The sequence below is a fragment of the Thalassophryne amazonica genome, chromosome 10 (assembly GCF_902500255.1).
Source record: "Thalassophryne amazonica chromosome 10, fThaAma1.1, whole genome shotgun sequence".
Classification (NCBI taxonomy): Eukaryota; Metazoa; Chordata; class Actinopteri; order Batrachoidiformes; family Batrachoididae; genus Thalassophryne; species Thalassophryne amazonica.
Window position 1 is genome coordinate 28627790 of NC_047112.1, and position 19925 is coordinate 28647714.

Consider the following 19925-nt stretch of genomic DNA (forward strand, 5'->3'; position numbering starts at 1 on the left):
TTTGACATTCCTTCCTCGTGAAGGTTTCTGTAGCTTTCTTCCTGTGTTCTCCCACTCCTGTTCCTCACTACTCTGATTACATCCCCAGTGTATTTAAGCCTCTGCCTACGTCTCCCTTGTGCCAGAACATCTTGTGCGTAATGCCAAATCTTACAGGTTCCCTTGGAGCCATTTTTGCTGTTTGCCTGACTTTGTGTTTTAGGGTTTTTCTCTTAAGCCCCCTTCACACTGGCGTATTCATAGAGCGGCTTATTGTGGCGTATCGTCTACGCTGATTTGAGCACCTCTCCGCCCACTTTTAGCAGCTCTACATCGAGCTTTTTCTCCCTACGCAGCAGTATGTGGAGGGCTAGACATGTAGGATGGAAGAAATTAAACATGTTTAATTTTCTTCAGTGTAGAGCACTGGAGACAGTTTTATGCAGGTCTGCGCAGCACAGTGTTACTGCATACAAGTCTGTGCAACACGATGCCCCATACACAACCAAAACCTGAGTGCGTGAATCCAGAGGAATGAACTGGAGAACATGAGAACATGATCACACAGCCCACAGCACCTGTGTGTGTTCAGAACAGGGAATCAAACCTCAACTCAGAAATCCAGAAACAGCAGGTCGGTCGCTCTCTCTCTCTCTCATTCTCTTTGTCTCTCTCCCTCACACTCTCTTTGTCTCTCGCTCTCTCTCTCTCTCTCTCTCTCTCTCTCTCTCTGTGTCTGATCAAACAATAAGCGCTGTGACTCTCTCGCTGTGCCTCGTCGCTGCATGTCACTGTGATCATCAGATGTCCTGATCGATCAGGTCTGATCAAATCAGCAGACCTGATCAGAGCAGCCGGAGCTTTAAAAGTTTAGAGTCACAGTGCTTCATTCACAGCAGCCTTTACCACAGCCAGACTCAGCAGCATCTGTACACAATGAAAATGATCCACCAAGACTGAAAACCTATTTTTATTCTCTTTCTTATGAATAGTTTTTATTTTTATTTGTTTTATTCTTTTACTTCCATTTTTATTTATGTATTTGAATTTTTTAATTCATTTTTAATTATTTATTAAATTTTATGTTGACTTGTTTTATGTAAGGCGCATTGAGACGGCTTTTGCTGTGATTTGGTGCATTATAAGCTAATTAAATTAAATTAAGACAAAAAAATAAATAATAATAATAATGTTAAATGACTCTGTTTCTGATGTGCACCACACCGTGGAGTAGAGAACTGAGCGCACTTCCACAGAGGCAGAAAATAGCAGCTTTGGCTACATACGTGGCAGTAACAAAACTGTAAAAACCTCATGATACAGTCCACTGTTGTCCAAGTGCAGTGATGTGTTCTGCACAGCCGACAGGAGTGAACTGGGTTTAAATAGTGGCAAGGTACACGCGACTGTGTGCACACATTAAAAAGTAAACACATGCAGCTGCAAGTAGATCTACGAACATGGAAAAAGGCCAAGTACTTGCGCATTTCAGGCGTACTTAAATGAAGCACAACACCGCAATATGTAGCTCTACGAATACACCAGTGTGAAAGGGGCATTAGATGTTGGTGCCTGGTAAGCTTTTCTCCTGGGTTTTGATCTGTCTCAGTATTTTGCCTTTATGGGAACTGGTTGCTTTGTGTACTAATTACACAGTGCATTTTGACACTTGCCCATCTCCAAACTTTGAATAGAGAACTCTGTACTCACCTTACTGCCTGGTTCTCTTCATCATTAAATACTAGTCATTACATAACAATGAATTTTAGCTCACTGACTTAGGGTGGTCTTCCATTGATAAAAAACAAAACAAAATTGGACAACCTATACCTGAAATTAAGTGAAATCAATTATGAAAGTAATGTAGAGCATTGTGAGTAATCAGGAAAGTACAAAACATTCCAAATATTTCTGACATGGGGATTAAATTTCAATTAATTTAATTTATATAGCACCAAATCAAAACAAAGCTGCCTCAAGGTGCTTCACACAAGCAAGGCCTTACCTTACCAACCCCCTAGAACAAATACACAGGGGTGAGGGAAAACTCCATGGGGATAAATCATTATCCTAAATAAGTGAATAACTGGATTTAATTGGTGCAGATCTGTGGTAATATTGTGTAAAGCTAGGTAAAATTGGACAATTGGGTACAACATGCAGCAATTGAGAACTAAATCAAATCAAATCAATTTTATTTATATAGCGCCAAATCACAACAAACAGTTGCCCCAAGGCGCTTTATACTGCAAGGCAAGGCCATACAATAATTATGGAAAAACCCCAACGGTCAAAACGACCCCCTGTGAGCAAGCACTTGGCAACAGTGGGAAGGAAAAACTCCCTTTTAACAGGAAGAAACCTCCAGCAGAACCAGGGTCAGGGAGGGGCAGTCTTCTGCTGGGAATGGTTGGGGCTGAGGGAGAGAACCAGGAAAAAGACATGCTGTGGAAGAGAGCAGAGATCAATCACTAATGATTAAATGCAGAGTGGTGCATACAGAGCAAAAAGAGAAAGAAACATCAGTGCATCATGGGAACGCCCCAGCAGTCTAAGTCTATAGCAGCATAACTAAGGGGTGGTTCAGGGTCACCTGATCCAGCCCTAACTATAAGCTTTAGCAAAAAGGAAAGTTTTAAGCCTAATCTTAAAAGTAGAGAGGGTGTCTGTCTCCCTGATCTGAATTGGGAGCTGGTTCCACAGGAGAGGAGCCTGAAAGCTGAAGGCTCTGCCTCCCATTCTACTCTTACAAACCCTAGGAACTACAAGTAAGCCTGCAGTCTGAGAGCAAAGCTCTCTATTGGGGTGATATGGTACTATGAGGTCCCTAAGATAAGATGGGACCTGATTATTCAAAACCTTATAAGTAAGAAGAAGAATTTTAAATTCTATTCTAGAATTAACAGGAAGCCAATGAAGAGAGGCCAATATGGGTGAGATATGCTTTCTCCTTCCAGTCCCTGTCAGTACTCTAGCTGCAGCATTTTGAATTAACTGAAGTCTTTTCAGGGAACGTTTAGGACAACCTGATAATAATGAATTATAATAGTCCAGCCTAGAGGAAATAAATGCATGAATTAGTTTTTCAGCATCACTCTGAGACAAGACCTTTCTAATTTTAGAGATATTGCGCAAATGCAAAAAAGCAGTCCTACATATTTGTTTAATATGCGCATTGAATGATATATCCTGATCAAAAATGACTCCAAGATTTCTCACAGTATTACTAGAGGTCAGGGTAATGCCGTCAGGGTAATGCCATCCAGAGTAAGGATCTGGTTAGACACCATGTTTCTAAGATTTGTGGGGCCAAGTACAATAACTTCAGTTTTATCTGAGTTTAAAAGCAGGAAATTAGAGGTCATCCATGTCTTTATGTCTGTAAGACAATCCTGCAGTTTAGCTAATTGGTGTGTGTCCTCTGGCTTCATGGATAGATAAAGCTGGGTATCATCTGCGTAACAATGAAAATTTAAGCAATGCCGTCTAATAATACTGCCTAAGGGAAACGTATAAAGTGAATAAAATTGGTCCTAGCACAGAACCTTGTGGAACTCCATAATTAACCTTAGTCTGTGAAGAAGATTCCCCATTTACATGAACAAATTGTAATCTATTAGATAAATATGATTCAAACCACCGCAGCGCAGTGCCTTTAATACCTATGGCAGGGGTAGGCAACCTGTTCCAGAAAGAGCCATGAGGGTGCAGGTTTTCTTTGCAGCCACTGACTCCACCAGGTGATTTTACTGATTAATATCACTTTGAGCAGATGGAATCAGTTAATCAGTGAAATCACCTGGAGTCAGTGGCTGCAAAGAAAACCTGCACCCTCATGGCTCTTTCTGGAACAGGTTGCCTACCCCTGACCTATGGCATGCTCTAATCTCTGTAATAAAATTTTATGGTCAACAGTATCAAAAGCAGCACTGAGGTCTAACAGAACAAGCACAGAAATGAGTCCGCTGTCTGAGGCCATAAGATTATTTGTAACCTTCACTAATGCTGTTTCTGTACTATGATGAATTCTAAAACCTGACTGAAACTCTTCAAATAGACCATTCCTCTGCAGATGATCAGTTAGCTGTTTTACAACTACCCTTTCAAGAATTTTTGAGAGAAAAGGAAGGTTGGAGATTGGCCTATAATTAGCTAAGATAGCTGGGTCAAGTGATGGCTTTTTAAGTAATGGTTTAATTACTGCCACCTTAAAAGCCTGTGGTACATAGCCAACTAATAAAGATAGATTGATCATATTTAAGATCGAAGCATTAATTAATGGTAGGGCTTCCTTGAGCAGCCTGGTAGGAATGGGGTCTAATAGACATGTTGATGGTTTGGAGGAAGTAACTAATGAAAATAACTCAGACAGAACAATCGGAGAGAAAGAGTCTAACCAACTACCGGCATCACTGAAAGCAGCCAAAGATAACGATACGTCTTTGGGATGGTTATGAGTAATTTTTTCTCTAATAGTTAAAATTTTATTAGCAAAGAAAGTCATGAAGTCATTACTAGTTAAAGTTAAAGGAATACTCGGCTCAATAGAGCTCTGACTCTTTGTCAGCCTGGCTACAGTGCTGAAAAGAAATCTGGGGTTGTTCTTATTTTCTTCAATTAGTGATGAGTAGTAAGATGTCCTAGCTTTACCGAGGGCTTTTTTATAGAGCAACAGACTCTTTTTCCAGGCTAAATTAATTTTCTTCTAAATTAATGAGACGCCATTTCAACTCCAACGTACGGGTTATCTGCTTTAAGCTGCGAGTTTGTGAGTTATACCACGGAGTCAGGCACTTCTGATTTAAGGCTCTCTTTTTCAGAGGAGCTACAGCATCCAAAGTTGTCTTCAATGAGGATGTAAAACTACTGACGAGATACTCTATCTCACTTACAGAGTTTAGGTAGCTACTCTGCCCTGTGTTGGTATATGGCATTAGAGAACATAAAGAAGGAATCATATCCTTAAACCTAGTTACAGCGCTTTCTGAAAGACTTCTAGTGTAATGAAACTTATTCCCCACTGCTGGGTAGTCCATCAGAGTAAATGTAAATGTTATTAAGAAATGATCAGACAGAAGGGAGTTTTCAGAGAATACTGTTAAGTCTTCAATTTCCATACCATAAGTCAGCACAAGATCTAAGATATGATTAAAGTGGTGGGTGGACTCATTTACATTTTGAGCAAAGCCAATTGAGTCTAATAATAGATTAAATGCAGTGTTGAGGCTGTCATTCTCAGCATCTGTGTGGATGTTAAAATCGCCCACTATAATTATCTTATCTGAGCCAAGCACTAAGTCAGACAAAAGGTCTGAAAATTCACAGAGAAACTCACAGTAACGACCAGGTGGACGATAGATAATAACAAATAAAACTGGTTTTTGGGACTTCCAATTTGGATGGACAAGACTAAGAGTCAAGCTTTCAAATGAATTAAAGCTCTGTCTGGGTTTTTGATTAATTAATAAGCTGGAATGGAAGATTGCTGCTAATCCTCCGCCTCGGCCCGTGCTACGAGCGTTCTGGCAGTTAGTGTGACTCGGGGGTGTTGACTCATTTAAACTAACATATTCATCCTGCTGTAACCAGGTTTCTGTAAGGCAGAATAAATCAATATGTTGATCAATTATTATATCATTTACTAACAGGGACTTAGAAGAGAGAGACCTAATGTTTAATAGACCACATTTAACTGTTTTAGTCTGTGGTGCAGTTGAAGGTGCTATATTATTTTTTCTTTTTGAATTTTTATGCTTAAATAGATTTTTACTGGTTATTGGTGGTCTGGGAGCAGGCACCGTCTCTACAGGGATGGGGTAATGAGGGGATGGCAGGGGGAGAAAAGCTGCAGAGAGGTGTGTAAGACTACAACTCTGCTTCCTGGTCCCAACCCTGGATAGTCACAGTTTGGAGGATTTAATAAAATTGGCCAGATTTCTAGAAATGAGAGCTGCTCCATCCAAAGTGGGATGGATGCCGTCTCTCCTAACAAGACCAGGTTTTCCCCAGAAGCTTTGCCAATTATCTATGAAGCCCACCTCATTTTTTGGACACCACTCAGACAGACAGCAATTCAAGGAGAACATGTGGCTAAACATGTCACTCCCGGTCCAATTGGAGAGGGGCCCAGAGAAAACTACAGAGTCCGACATTGTTTTTGCAAAGTTACACACCGATTCAATGTTAATTTTAGTGACCTCCGATTGGCGTAACCGGGTGTCATTACTGCCGACGTGAATTACAATCTTACCAAATTTACGCTTAGCCTTAGCCAGCAGTTTCAAATTTCCTTCAATGTCGCCTGCTCTGGCCCCCGGAAGACAATTGACTATGGTTGCTGGTGTCGCTAACTTCACATTTCTCAAAACAGAGTCGCCAATAACCAGAGTTTGATCCTCGGCGGGTGTGTCGTCGAGTGGGGAAAAACGGTTAGAAATGTGAACGGGTTGGCGGTGTACACGGGGCTTCTGTTTAGGGCTATGCTTCCTCCTCACAGTCACCCAGTCGGCCTGCTTTCCCGGCTGCTCGGGATCTGCCGGAGGGGAACTAACGGTGGCTAAGCTACCTTGGTCCGCACCGACTACAGGGGCCTGGCTAGCTGTAGGATTTTCCAAGGTGCAGAGCCGAGTCTCCAATTCGCCCAGCCTGGCCTCCAAAGCTACGAATAAGCTACACTTATTACAAGTACCATTACTGCTAAAGGAGGCCGAGGAATAACTAAACATTTCACACCCAGAGCAGAAAAGTGCGGGAGAGACAGGAGAAGCCGCCATGCTAAACAGGCTAAGAGCTAGTAGCTGCGCTAAGCTAGCAGATTCCTAAAAACACACGAAGTGAATGTGTAAATAATTTAGAGGTGATTCAGCAGAGGGAGTGCTTTAGTTAAGGCACGTGAAGATTACACTGTGAAACAAATCATTATCTAGTTATCTAGATCAATCTAACTGCGCAGATTAAACAGCTAACAGATACAGCAAAACACCGCTGTGCTCCGGAACAGGAAGTGATACAATACCGCAGTGAGAGCCAACCACCCCGTTCTCTGAGGAGAAGCCTCCTTCTAATCCTATTGCAGAACATGAAAACCGTGAAAGCATGTTGCACTTTTCAAAAAGATGGCATTTTTGAGAATATAACAGAAAATTTAGCTTTTTTGAAAAAAAAATGCAAAAACACAAATATAGCATTTTGTGCACACCCTGGCACGTGCACAAAAACAATCATATTGTTGTGTGGGCCGCTGAAGAGGAGGTACTGCTGGCCCACCACCACCAGAGGGCACCCTGCCTGGAGTGCAGGCTCCAGGCACCAGAGGGCGCTGCCACCTCACAGGAGCAGCCAGGGTGACAGCTGTCACCTACGACAGCTGTTACCAATCAGCTGATTCGCAGCGGTATATCTGCAAGACGTCATCTCCACTTCTTTGCCGAGATATCGCTCTACCAAGGAGGTAATATTCTCGGCTGACCGTGTTTATAACAGAAATATCTGTTGCTTGTGTGTGTTTGGACAGCAGATACTCTGTTTCTTTTTTCGACGAGAGGTGGAGGTGGTTTTCCCACCATACGTGTTGCCGGGTGCACACGCACCCACATCTAACTGTTTTTGTTCCTCGCCAGCAGTACCAGATCCGACAAGCGGAGGCAGTGGCCACCTGGGTGTTCGGGACTTGGCGGCTCCAGTATTCCCGGGGTTCGGTGGCGGAGGAAATCGTGTGGTTCCGGTTCTGCTTTAGACGGACGTCTCTTATCTTCGAGCCTGCCCACATGACACATTTTTTGTGAATTGACTATTTATCTATAATTGTAATTCGCCGTGTTGGTTGTGCTTCTTCACAACAGTAAAGTGTTATTATTTGACTTCCTCCATTGTCCGTTCATTTGCGCCCCTGTTGTGGGTCCGTGTTCCTACACTTTCACAACACATATAATGGGAATCATAAACTCTAAAAAAGGAACTGCTGTCTCACTGAGAAAAACTGATGTAACAATTTGCACAGATTTTTTTAAAGTTATTTCAACTTTCAACTGAGTTAATGCCACAAGACATCTCTAGTTAAGTTGAAATAACTTTATGCTGAAATAACTTTTTTTAAAAATCCACGCAAATTGTTACATCACTTCACTTCTATCACATCATATTAGAGTGTATGCAATTGAGTGGAATCAGATACAACTGCATGCAATCACATATAAAATAGTAACTAATAGTAAGGACTACAATTACATAGGAATTTTGGCTACAAATTTAAAAAAATGGGCAGAACAGAAATCAGGGCCAAAAATTGGCAATGGGAAATGGTCATTCTCATTTGAATGAATGTTGCTGACAGACGAAAGCAAAAAGTGCACGAGGATGGATCAAGTCAAGTCTGGGAGCATCCACTGGTGTTGCAATTTGCTGTATCCACACCACCACAGAACTGCCTTGGGTACTAGATGGCAAACACCCAATTTTGGCCCATTCACACATCTCTAAAATAACCAACTATCTTGTGCAGCTAGGCCTTCTTTAGGTACCGAGATTACGCACAGAGAAATGGGTCACATGGCCAAAATGTTGAAGCTGGCGCTCCCTCACAATGCAAGTGAAACTCCTCATTTTAATCTCTCTTTGTAAGCTTGTTGGATACAAAGTCATTCCAGTGGTAGCCAAGTATCCTTCAAAGACACCTTAGTAGCAAAAACATCTAGTCGTTGCCTTAAGTCACTGGTCAGAGTCCAAGTCTCACAACCATACAGGAAGCCAGGCAGCACTACGACCCTAAAGACTTGGACCTTTATTCATCTGCAAAGATATTGGCATCACCAAACACCTCTGTCCAGTGACCCTTAGACTGGTACGGTACAGTAATGAGGCACTGACAATTCTGTAAATAAAAATTCTTATCTGGGACTCGAAGGACTTTACATCTTTCTGAACTACTTAATTAAGGTATGTGGGCAATAACAATGCAGGATACCTGTATTTTGTGCATAGCTGAGATCCAAAGGGTCCGCATCGGTCCACATAACTCTCCTTAAATGCTTTTCGAACAGCTCGAGCCATACTGACAACTGTGGTGACAACGGGACACGTCCTTAAAACACAGAAATACTTGTGAGTGAAACATATGTTTTAATCACACAATACTATATTTGATCATCAATTCCAGTGTGTTCACTGAGAGTTGTGTCTTTAAAACATTTTTGACATAACTCCCTTTAGTGACAATGCATTTGTGCTCAAATATGCTCAAAAATATTCCTGTTTTCGACAACTCATTTCACAATTAGATACCAACATTCAACGACTGATAGATATAATTTTTTATACAGCAGACACTGATTCAGAGGTTGACAGATTTTTTTGATTGCAGAATCACATGACAAACAGCTAATCACACACTTAAAATGTAGTTGACTGACAGAAAATTTCACACACACTCAAAAAAGAAGTAAATAGTAAGAGTCTGTCTGGATTCCACATTTCTGTTTTCATTCTTACAGTCTCTCACAGCGCACGCCTGCTGTACCCTCTAGACAGGTGCATGTGTTATGAGGGCTACAAGTGGCTCTGTGTCGGCAGGGTGGCACGCAGGGTGTGATCACTGCTGCAGATAAAACAAACAGGAAGAGCATTAATAAAAAGTACACAGAAAACGAGAACAGGTACAGCCATGACACATATTCACCAGTTTCACAGACACGTCCAGTAAATCCTGAAGCACAGCGACACCGGTTGAGGCCGACACACATGCCACTATTCATACAGGGTTTCTGACACTGAACAGGCTCTGAAGGAGACACAGGTCATAAAATGATTGGATGGCATTATTAGAAAAAAAAAAAAAAAATATATATATATATATATATATATATAGTCTCTATTAGTAATGGCTAAATTTAAATTTATTTTCATTTATACAGCACCAAATCACAACAAAGTTGCCTCAAGGCGCTTCACACAAGTAAGGTCTAACTTTACCAACCCCCAGAGCAAACACACAGGCGACAGTGGTAAGGAAAAACTCCCTCTGATGATTTGAGGAAGAAACCTCAAGCAGACCAGACTTACAGGGGTTACCCTCTGCTTGGGCCATGCTACCGACACAATTTACAAAAATATACAGTGCACAGGACAGGAGGGTTGCAGAAACAGACACCACACCCATCTCTGGATGGAGCCGCACCTCAAACAGAGAGAAAAAACAGATTCATGCATCGGAAAGACAACAAATACAGTTTAACAAATACAGTATATATAATTGTAATGCTCTATTTTCTTGTTTGCCGAAGTCCAACATTAGGGGTCTTCAGCTGGTTCAAAATGCTGCTGCCAGACTTTTGACTTGAGGCAGAAAGTTTGACCTTATTACGCCCATTTTAGCATCCCTTCACTGGTTTCCTGTCACTGCAAGATCAGATTTTAAGGTTCTGTTGTTGGCTTTTAAAATTATTCATGGACTTGCACCTCCCTATCTGGTTGACCTGGTCAAGCCCTACGTACCAGCTCGGGGCCTGTGCCTGCAGGGTGCAGGACTTTTGTGTGTTCCCAGAATGAATAAAAAGTCTGCTGGTCACAGAGCTTTCTCCTACCATGCCCTAGTTCTGTGGAATGATCTCACGGGACATATGGCAGTTGGATAATGTGGAGACTTTTAAATTGAGACTGAAAACTCATTTGTTTTCCTTGTTTCATCATTAGTTATGTGTTTTTATTCTTCTGCTCTTTTATGTTTTGTCTTTTTATTGAGTTTTTAACTTTTTATTAATTTTTTTCTGTTTTCGGTATTGTGTTGGGTAAAGCACCTTGAGGCGATCTCATCGTGAGTTGGCGCTATAGAAATGATTACATTTGATTTCATATGATTTTGATAATTTGTCAGGATTAAGCAACAAGAAAAACAGAAGAAATACTAAGGTGATCACCGGCCACTAGCCCTAAGCTTCACTAAAAGACCCAGAATTTAGATAAAGTTGAGGCCACGGCCCGCTCTGTTTCCTAATAGAATGAATATAAAAGAGTAAAAAGGATAGCAACATACTATGCCAGTATGCTAGCCATACGAAAGGAAAATAAGTGCATCTTAAGTCTGGACTTGAAGGTGTCTACAGAATCTGACTGTTTTATTGATGCAAGGAGATCATTCCACAGAACAGGGGAATGATAAGAGAAAGCCCTGTGACCCGCAGACTTTTATTCACCCAAGGGACACAAAGTAGTCCTGCACCTTGAGAACGCAAAGCCCGAGCCGTTACGTAGGGTTTAGTTAGGTCAGCTAGGTAGGGAGATGCCAGTCCGTGAACAATTTTATAGGTTAGTAGCAGAACCTTAAAATCTGATCTCACAGGGACAGGAAGCCAGTGAAGAGATGCCAAAATGGGTGTAATGTGGTCAAACTTTGTGCTTCGTATCAAAAGTCTGGCAGCAGCATTTTGAACCAATTGGAGACCCCTAATGCTGGACTGTGGCAAACCAGAAAATAGAACATTGCAGCAGTCCAGTCTAGAAGAGACAAATGCATGAATCAGGGTCTCAGCATCAGCCACAGACAGGGCGGGATCAATCTTTGCTAAATTTCGCAGGTGGAAGAAAGCAGTCCTCGAAATATCTCTAATGTGGAAACGTAGGATCAAAATTACCCCATGGTTCCTCACTTTGTCAGTGTGATGTATGACACACAAGCCTAGGCTAAGCGTTAGCTGCTCAAATTGATGTCAATGTCTCACTGGACCAAGAACCATCACTTCAGTCTTACCAGAGTTTAAAAGTATAAAGTTGCTAGACATCCAACTTCTCACTGATGCAAGGCAATCTTCGAAGGATTTTATGTGGATGAGATTACCAGCAGTTATCGGCATGTATAACTGAGTATCATCAGCATAGCAATGAAAGGTAATCCCAAAACGCCGCAATATGTGCCCAAGGGGTCCTATATAAAAGGAGAAAAGCAGGAGGCCTAAGACGGACCCCTGTGGAACCCCAAATTGCATGTAACTAAGGTTAGAGGTAGTGTTATTGTAAAAAAAACAAAAAAACAAAAACAGTGAGAACGACTGGTCAGGTATGACGTCAACCATGCAAGGGCACTTCCAGTAATCCCAAACTGATTCTCCAGCCTATCGAGTAGAATATGATGATCCATGGTATCAAACGCAGCACTAAGATCTAGCAGCACCAGAACTGTAGTGGTGTCCGAATCCATTGCAAGCAGAAGATCACTGACCACTTTTGTGAGAGCTGTCTCTGTGGAATGATATTTTCTAAAAGCAGACTGCAGAGGCTCAAAAAGATTATTCTCAGTAAGGTGATCCACAAGCTTGAAAGGAGCCAGCTGAGGTGGTTTGGGCATCTGGTGAGGATGCCCCCTGAGCGCCTCCCTAGGGATGTGTTCCAGGCACTGCACGTCCATCTGGGAGGAGACCCCGGTAAGACCAAAGGCTAGTTGGAGAGATCATATCTCCCCACTGGCCTGGGAACGCCTCAGGATCCCCCAGTCGGAGGTGGTCAATGTGACCCAGGAAAGGGAAGTGTGGGGTCCCCTGCTGGAGCTTTTGCCCCTGTGACCCGAACCTGGATAAGGGGTTGAAGATGAATGACTGAGTGCTGTATATGGTTAAAATGACAACATGACCTGGAAGTTTATAAGGAACTGTGGTTGCTGCACACTGATTGTCACATATCAGTTACCTACGCAACATTAGGCAGGTACAGTAACACAATCCCACCTATCTGACAGCGAGCTCCCTCCCATCCATCATAACATGTGCACTTGTTGACGTCCACACATCTTCCCCCATTCTGACATGCAGGTGTGCAGAGGGCTGTGACACAAAAAGAAAGAGCTGACAATATTTTCAAATTTCTGCAGCTCTATTTGTCCTGCACAAGAAAAATCATAGACATCAAACTCTATGCTGTGTTAGCTGGATGTAACTGTGTTGTGGGTTTTTTGCTCACGTAAGAGGCACTGAGGACCGGTGTAGTCAGAAGGACACTGGCAGGTATTGGGAGCCACACAACGACCACCGTTAGTGCATGGCAACTCACATATCGCTGAGAAGGACACATGAAGATAAAGAACGAGTAGAAATTAACATGGAACATGTCACTAAATCTAAATCACTGTTACTATATTAAAGGTTATTAATGAGGTTTACAGTAAATATACTCAGAAATGACACAAAATAGACCATGCTACTCATAAGTGTTGAGAACCTAAAAAATATGAATCTCACACACATTTCTGGGGGGGTTAGTTCCACGTCATTTCCTGAGCTTTGAGGATGTGCTGATTAGAGTAGGACATGTTCTGGTTCTGGACCACAGCTGATAGTATAGTAGCTTTTTTTTTTTTTTTTTTTTTTTTTTACATCTTCTACAGTACCTCCCCAAATGAAATCAGTCAAGGGTTCAGGTTATTGCTGCTGACAGATCAGATCAAAATAAAAACACCTCATCTTCATTTTTATTTTTTTTTAATATTTAACAGAGCAATTTAAAGTGAAGGACAAAGGCAATAGGATGATGCTAACCACCAAAGAACTCTCACTGTTTCTTCTAGATGGGTTTGTCAAGGAGAAGATGGAAACTCGAGACAAGAGCAAGCAGTTATGCGAGGATACTTTAACAAGAACCTGCGGACCAACACATGCACGCAGATGATACTGGGACAAAACCTGCTTCTCAAAAGCTTGATCAGGGTCCATATAATAACATTTTATTTAAGTGTTTATTTCCTGTTACTCATCTGATCAGGATGGAATTCACAAAATCAAATTACAAAATGTATTATTATTTTACATCAACACAAATTCATAACATTTGAAACAAAGTTTGTGTCCCTGATTATAAAACAGATTGGTAGCTGCACTGTATGCGCAAGTTGATCATGCAATAATTTTTTTTTAAAGTATATTTATTGCCTTTTTTGTGATTACAAGGAGTGTTACAAATATTACAGAGAATACAGTTCCAAATACAGCTTGCTTGACTTATAAATATTTTGGCGAATAGCCTTGTAAACAGAAGTTACAAATAATATGTGAAGATATTTTAGTTTAAATTTTAGGAGTGAACAGAGTTGGACCAACATCAACAAAAAGCGGAACACAGAAAAACGAGAGAAAAAAAAGGATGAGAGGTTACAAAGGTTGCAGCCGTGTTTCAATGTCCACATAAGCCTTATTTTACTTGTTTATAAATGAATGTGCAATATTAAGGGGTCAACTATGGTTTCATATATTCTATTATGGGTCGCCACACATCGTAAAATTTCTGGACATCATCAGAGAACTCGATTCTCAGCTTTTCAATATGTAATATACTCATAAATTCCATGAGCCAGGCTTGAAACTGAGATGAAGAGTGATTTACATAATTTTAAGATACACTCTCTTTGCAATAACGATGAATAACTTTTGTCTGAGTGCCTGTGCAGTGTCCAAAGTCATCGAAAGTCATTTCACAGCGTTATACATTTGAAATATATAAAATTGCTAAACATTTAAATCTGGCAGGATTTTTGCAGGGTGAGTCACAACACAATATCTTTTCAACTTAATATGATGGATGATAGCAGCAGCAACCGTGCTCAACACCCAGTCAGATGGGGATAAAACAAACATTTTTGAGTCAGCGTGATGAATTTTTCCACAGAAAAATGGATCTTTAGTTCTACTCTTGAAACATGTGGCATTAGCATGAACCTTTTCTCTTCAAAGCACAAAATAAGCTGACATGCAGTCTCCTTTATGTATATTCCATGCAGCCTACCGTTGTGGCAGCCTGTTCCGGTCCAGCCAGCAGGACACAGACACTTGTTCCAGGCCTACATGTTCCTCCATGGGCACCAAGGTGGAGAAAACATGGCTGAACACACACAGTCCACATGAGCTGAATTACTCCTCGCTTTAGAGGCAGGTACCCCCAAAATTGCAGTGAATAGATAAATAAATAAGGACAACCCCTACAGATTTTGGCTTGTCCAAAATCTTCTTTGGAGACTGGACTCTGGTTTTCATAACAAGTGGCTTGGCGAGCAGGATTAAAAAGTATAACTTGGCATACTGCCTCAGCAACTGTGGCACCAACCACTAAAACTACAGATACTTCTAATTAGTGCTAACTTACAAATGAAATGATACTAAAAGTTCACTATACAGAATACTGGAGCCCTGACTTCTTAACTGAACTATTAGTACAATAAGTGCACAGCAAACCATATTATCTTGGTTATATGGAACAGTATATAGGACCAAAATGGAATACTATAAAACAATCCTTTTGTCTTGATAAGATTGTTTATGTAACTGTGGGAAGTCAAGATTGTAACTGAAAAAAAATTTAATTAATAACCCAGTCTTAGGTTATAACATGACATTAGAATGTCCACCTTAAAGTGCAATTAGTGGTGGGTTTGCTTCTCTCATATTGTCATGATTCGAAGAGGGGTGGCACAGAAAGTTGTAGGATGCATATGCAGACTCACACACAAAAACATTAGAGCAATCAAAAAGGCTTTCTCTGGGAGACTGGGAAAAGGTTTGATACACAGTATAACAATAAGGGAGGTGGTGGTAACAGGCCAGAGGCGTGGTCCAAAAACAAGCAGAGTTCAGAGACACAGCAAGGCAGAGTACATAGGCAGAGACAAAAAACAGGCAGGGTCAAAACATGGACATGCAATAATACTAGGCCAAACAAGACTGTGGTAAGGCTGGACCGTGACACTAAGGCTCAGCAAACTGGCAGAGAACAGGGTTTAAATACACTGGTGGTAATCATGGAAAATTAGACAGGTGTGGAGAACATTCAGGAAGGGGTGTGGTTGGACAAATGAAAGATAGGGAAGACAGGAGGCAAGAGAGTGCAGTTAGACAAAGCAGACAGAATTACAATGAAGATGAGGGAAGCTGGTGCAAGATAGTGCAGTAAGACAAACACAAAGACAGAATCCCAATAATAATATAAAGTAAATGCAAAACCCACGCATGAAATGAACAAAGAATCAAACCAGGAACCAAATGTAAAAAGTGAAAAGAGATCAACAAGAAGACAGAAGGCCAAGACTAAACTTGGACGGAATTAACAATGTGGCAAAAGTATAACAAACAGACAATACAACCAGCGACTACAATATAACAAACAGGAAATCAAAGACCAGGGATCAAAGAGGTGGGCAAGGACACAGGCATGGGACAAAACCAAAACATGAGCCCAGGACAGGGCAGAACCATGACACATATCCACCAATGAATATACATACAGTACATAACACATGTATGATACATTTGAGCATCCATTAAATGCAAAATTCCATCACAGCACTAACTCAAAATTTGTTATGCATATCCAAAGGATGAGAGGCTTGTACCTGAGCAGCCAAGACCGGGATAGCCTGGAGGACAGTCACAGCTGTTTGGGGCCACACACACACCATAGTTCTGACAAACAGGGTCACACACAGCTAGAGGGACAGAAATTTAGTGCACATATTTTTACTCCTTTATGAAGAGCTGAACAGTGAAAAAGTATCAAAACAATCACTACATTAGACCCACGCTGGCACTTGGTTGGGTTGTCAGTTCGAACATCGTACCCGTCCCTGCAGGTGCAGTTGAATCCACCAGGATAGTTCACACACAGCTGCTCACAGCCTCCATTTGTGAAGTCCCCACACTCATTCACATCTCACGACAAAGACAGAGGAGTAGTTAGACAGCCAGCTGCCTGTTCATTTCCTACTGGTGAGTGCCAACAGGAGAAATTGGCCAGAGCGAGAACAAGTACTCAAAATTGTTAGACAAGAAACTGGCCACAAATGAACTACTTCAGCCAAATCAAATTTCCGCTCGTCCTCGTTTTGTGATTACCTTTTATTTTTTTGTCAATACCTTCAGCTGTAAAATGTAAGTCAATAAAACATTTATTATCATCATTCAAATCTCATCTAATTGCTTACATTCTACAAAATAACACATGGCGGATGTGTTTAAGCAGTTAAAACTGTTCATCAAACTTCAGTGTATTAATGCTGCCTTATATTGATCAGCTGTTCTACAAATAAATGTAGTACAGTTCAAACTTTGTGAGAATATTAAAAATCAAATGGCTCGTCAACAAAGTTTCTGGCAGGCCAAACATGGCCATACATGTAAAAATGAAACTTAAATTTCACCTAAGCAGCTTCGCAGGTCATTGCCCAACATCCATCCTGCTCACAGCTACAGCGGACACGACCATCAGACATCACGGAGCACAGATGATCGCAACCTCCATTTCTGAGCTTACAAGATGTGACATCTGTACAAGAAGTAAAGGAAGGATCGAAAAGCAAAAGTTGATTATCTTGTGTTGGGCTGTTTTCTCAAATAGAAAGTGGTTTCCAGATGGTACAGTCTGAATATCTCAGGGACTGCTAGCTTTACACATAACTAAAAGCAAAAACATATCAACATATTCACATCTCTCCTGTCTAAACATTATACAAATAATGGATGGTAAGGAGTACAACATAGAGAAATATTAGATGAAGAAAAGTCCAATATAACTGTCTACCTTCTTAGTGTTTTTGGCTTCCTTGGAGTTCAATATTTCCACCAGTTCCTCCTCTGTGAACTCAGCAAACCTCGCTGGCAGATGATTTTCTGCTGTTGTTGACATGTTTGTTGCCATTTTTTCAACCAGCGTCTGTCAGCAAGTTCCTGACCTCCGCTACGTCATTAGTGATGTCATCTCATGAATAATTGTATGCCGCGCTCTGATTGGCTAGCTGTTGGCAGTAAGCTCTAACGCTATTGGTCAGTGGGAACCAATCCAATATAACTTTTGGTCCTAGCCTTTTTGGATCCCTTTGGATCCAACATAACTTTCTGGCGCTAAGCATGCCAAAATACAGGTAAATGATGGACAGAAAGGCTAATCTGTGATCGGCTATTGCAATCTGAGTGGAGAACATCAGCATATGACTATCAAATTAATTAAAATCTAATTTTTTTCCACCAAGGAGGCTGTGTGGAAATAGCTACCAAAGCTCAGTCTCAAGTGATCAAATTATGGTTACTCGTTCCTCCTGCAGCACTACATACAATAACTACAGTATCTCTGTTGAATTATCAGGTTACTCAAAAACAAAAGTGTCTCAGTGTCTGATCCGAGACAGAAATCATCAAATTATGAAGCAACTTGGAAATACATTTCTTTCATACTATATCATTTGCCAGTATATTTTAAAACATGTTTTTTCTAATTGCATACAATTATTTCATATATAAAAGTAACTCCCGTCGGCTTCTCCTTTGGTTTTCACTCGGGGTCACCACAGCAAATCTGAAGTGGATCTGCATGTTGAATTGGCACAAGTTTTACACCGGATGCCCTTCCTGACATAACTCCACATGACATGGAGAAGGGGCAGGGATAGGGTTTGAACCGGGAACTTTCCACACTAGAAACAAGTGCAGTAACCGCTTGGCCACTGCCCCTACAAATATTGCATGTATCATGCTTTACATTTTGACAAGCTGCTTACTGCTGCAGCGGAGGTTGTCCATGTGGAGCAGCAGTGGAGGTGGACAGTGACAGATGTGTCCTCCTGGTGTGTTGGTGCAGGTGTGTGAGCAGCCGCCATTGTGGAGTTTACATTCATCAATGTCTAGGCATGTAGACAGAGAGAAGACAGAATATAAACCACAAATACCTGAATAATTATAGTGAAAGAGCCAGCAAAAAAATAAAATAAAATAAAAAATCATGGAAATGTGTGCATCTGCAGCATGCCAGTAAATCTCTGTATAAACAGCAGAATTAATATTACAAATGAGCTGAGAAGTAGATTTGGCACATCACTGACCCACACAGCTGTGACCATCAATGTGTAGCTGGTAGCCGGATCTGCAGGAGCAATGGAACGATCCGTGCGTGTTGGTACACAGATGATGACAGGTTGCATTCAAACATTCATCCACATCTGTGGCATCAAGGACAATCAGGTCAAACTCTGTTCCATGTAAAAACAGCTTCAGACCAGGGCCCTCATTTATCAAACTGTGCAAAGAAGAGGGTCCAAATGCTGTTTTACAAACCATATTTAGTATGTGTGTAAGTAAATCTCTCAGGTGGCCATTTGTGCCACATCAGTAAGTATCAGCTGTTGATAAGTGACACATGTAAATGGCATATGTTCTAGGTTCGAAAGCACATGCTCGTGCATGTTCATAGTCAATTGCTTTCACCAAAACCCCTAGTTGACCATATATGGTAACACAACATCTGTTTGTTGCTTGTGATCCTCAATGGTATAACGGTCAAGACAGCGAAGAAAATCACACAACAGATCAAGAAAAACACAACTAGACAATTATTTATCATTACAGCTGTTCCAGAATCCTTTGCTCTCCTGTGATGTCACTGCACTGCTGTCTTTATTAAGATAAAACCTCAATAAAAATTTGAGCAGTGACAATAACCTGAACCTATTCTTAACAAAAAATTGCAAGAGGGAAACTATTTGGTAGCCAGAGGCTATATGTCCGTTTCTAACTCTACCTGCATGCTGTGACATCAGCAACTCTTTCTAGTTGCATTTTTCCTGTTCTACCACTAGATGCTGTGCGTAATGGTTTGAGCTGTGTGTATTTACACATAATTCTAAGCACAAGTTGGTGAATTACACACTTTGTGTTGGGAAGGTGTCGTGACACGGACCCACAACAGGGGGCGTTAATGAACGGACAATGGATAAGCCAAAAAGTAACAATTTAATGTTGTGAATCGCACAACGAAAGATAGACAATGACAGAGAATGTGGATCGTCAATCATACACAAGGTGACGTGTGGGCAGGCTCGAAGATAGAAGACGTCTGGCCAGCGAAGAGCCGGATCCCACACAGCTTCCACCGCCAACGGATCTGAAGTACACCAGAGCCGCCAAGCCCTGCGCTCAGGTGGCCACTGTCTTCAG

The 19925-nt window shown here is 41.3% G+C and overlaps 1 protein-coding gene across 1 annotated transcript in view; it reads right to left on the reverse strand.

Moving 5' to 3' along the window:
• Positions 1–9467: 9467 nt before the first annotated feature.
• LOC117518074 (fibulin-2-like) overlaps positions 9468–19925 on the reverse strand; it is a 52325-nt gene continuing 41867 nt past the window's right edge. Inside the window, exons 11-20 of the mRNA XM_034179140.1 lie at positions 18815–18931; positions 18494–18616; positions 17141–17265; positions 16524–16652; positions 16337–16429; positions 14737–14832; positions 12922–13017; positions 12690–12785; positions 9653–9754; positions 9468–9571 (exon numbers count right to left, since the gene is read on the reverse strand). Of these exons, the coding sequence (XP_034035031.1) occupies positions 17141–17265; positions 18494–18616; positions 18815–18931 (365 nt within the window). The 3' untranslated portion in view covers positions 9468–9571; positions 9653–9754; positions 12690–12785; ... (2 more) ...; positions 16337–16429; positions 16524–16652. The remainder of the gene's footprint in view (positions 9572–9652; positions 9755–12689; positions 12786–12921; positions 13018–14736; positions 14833–16336; positions 16430–16523; positions 16653–17140; positions 17266–18493; positions 18617–18814; positions 18932–19925) is intronic.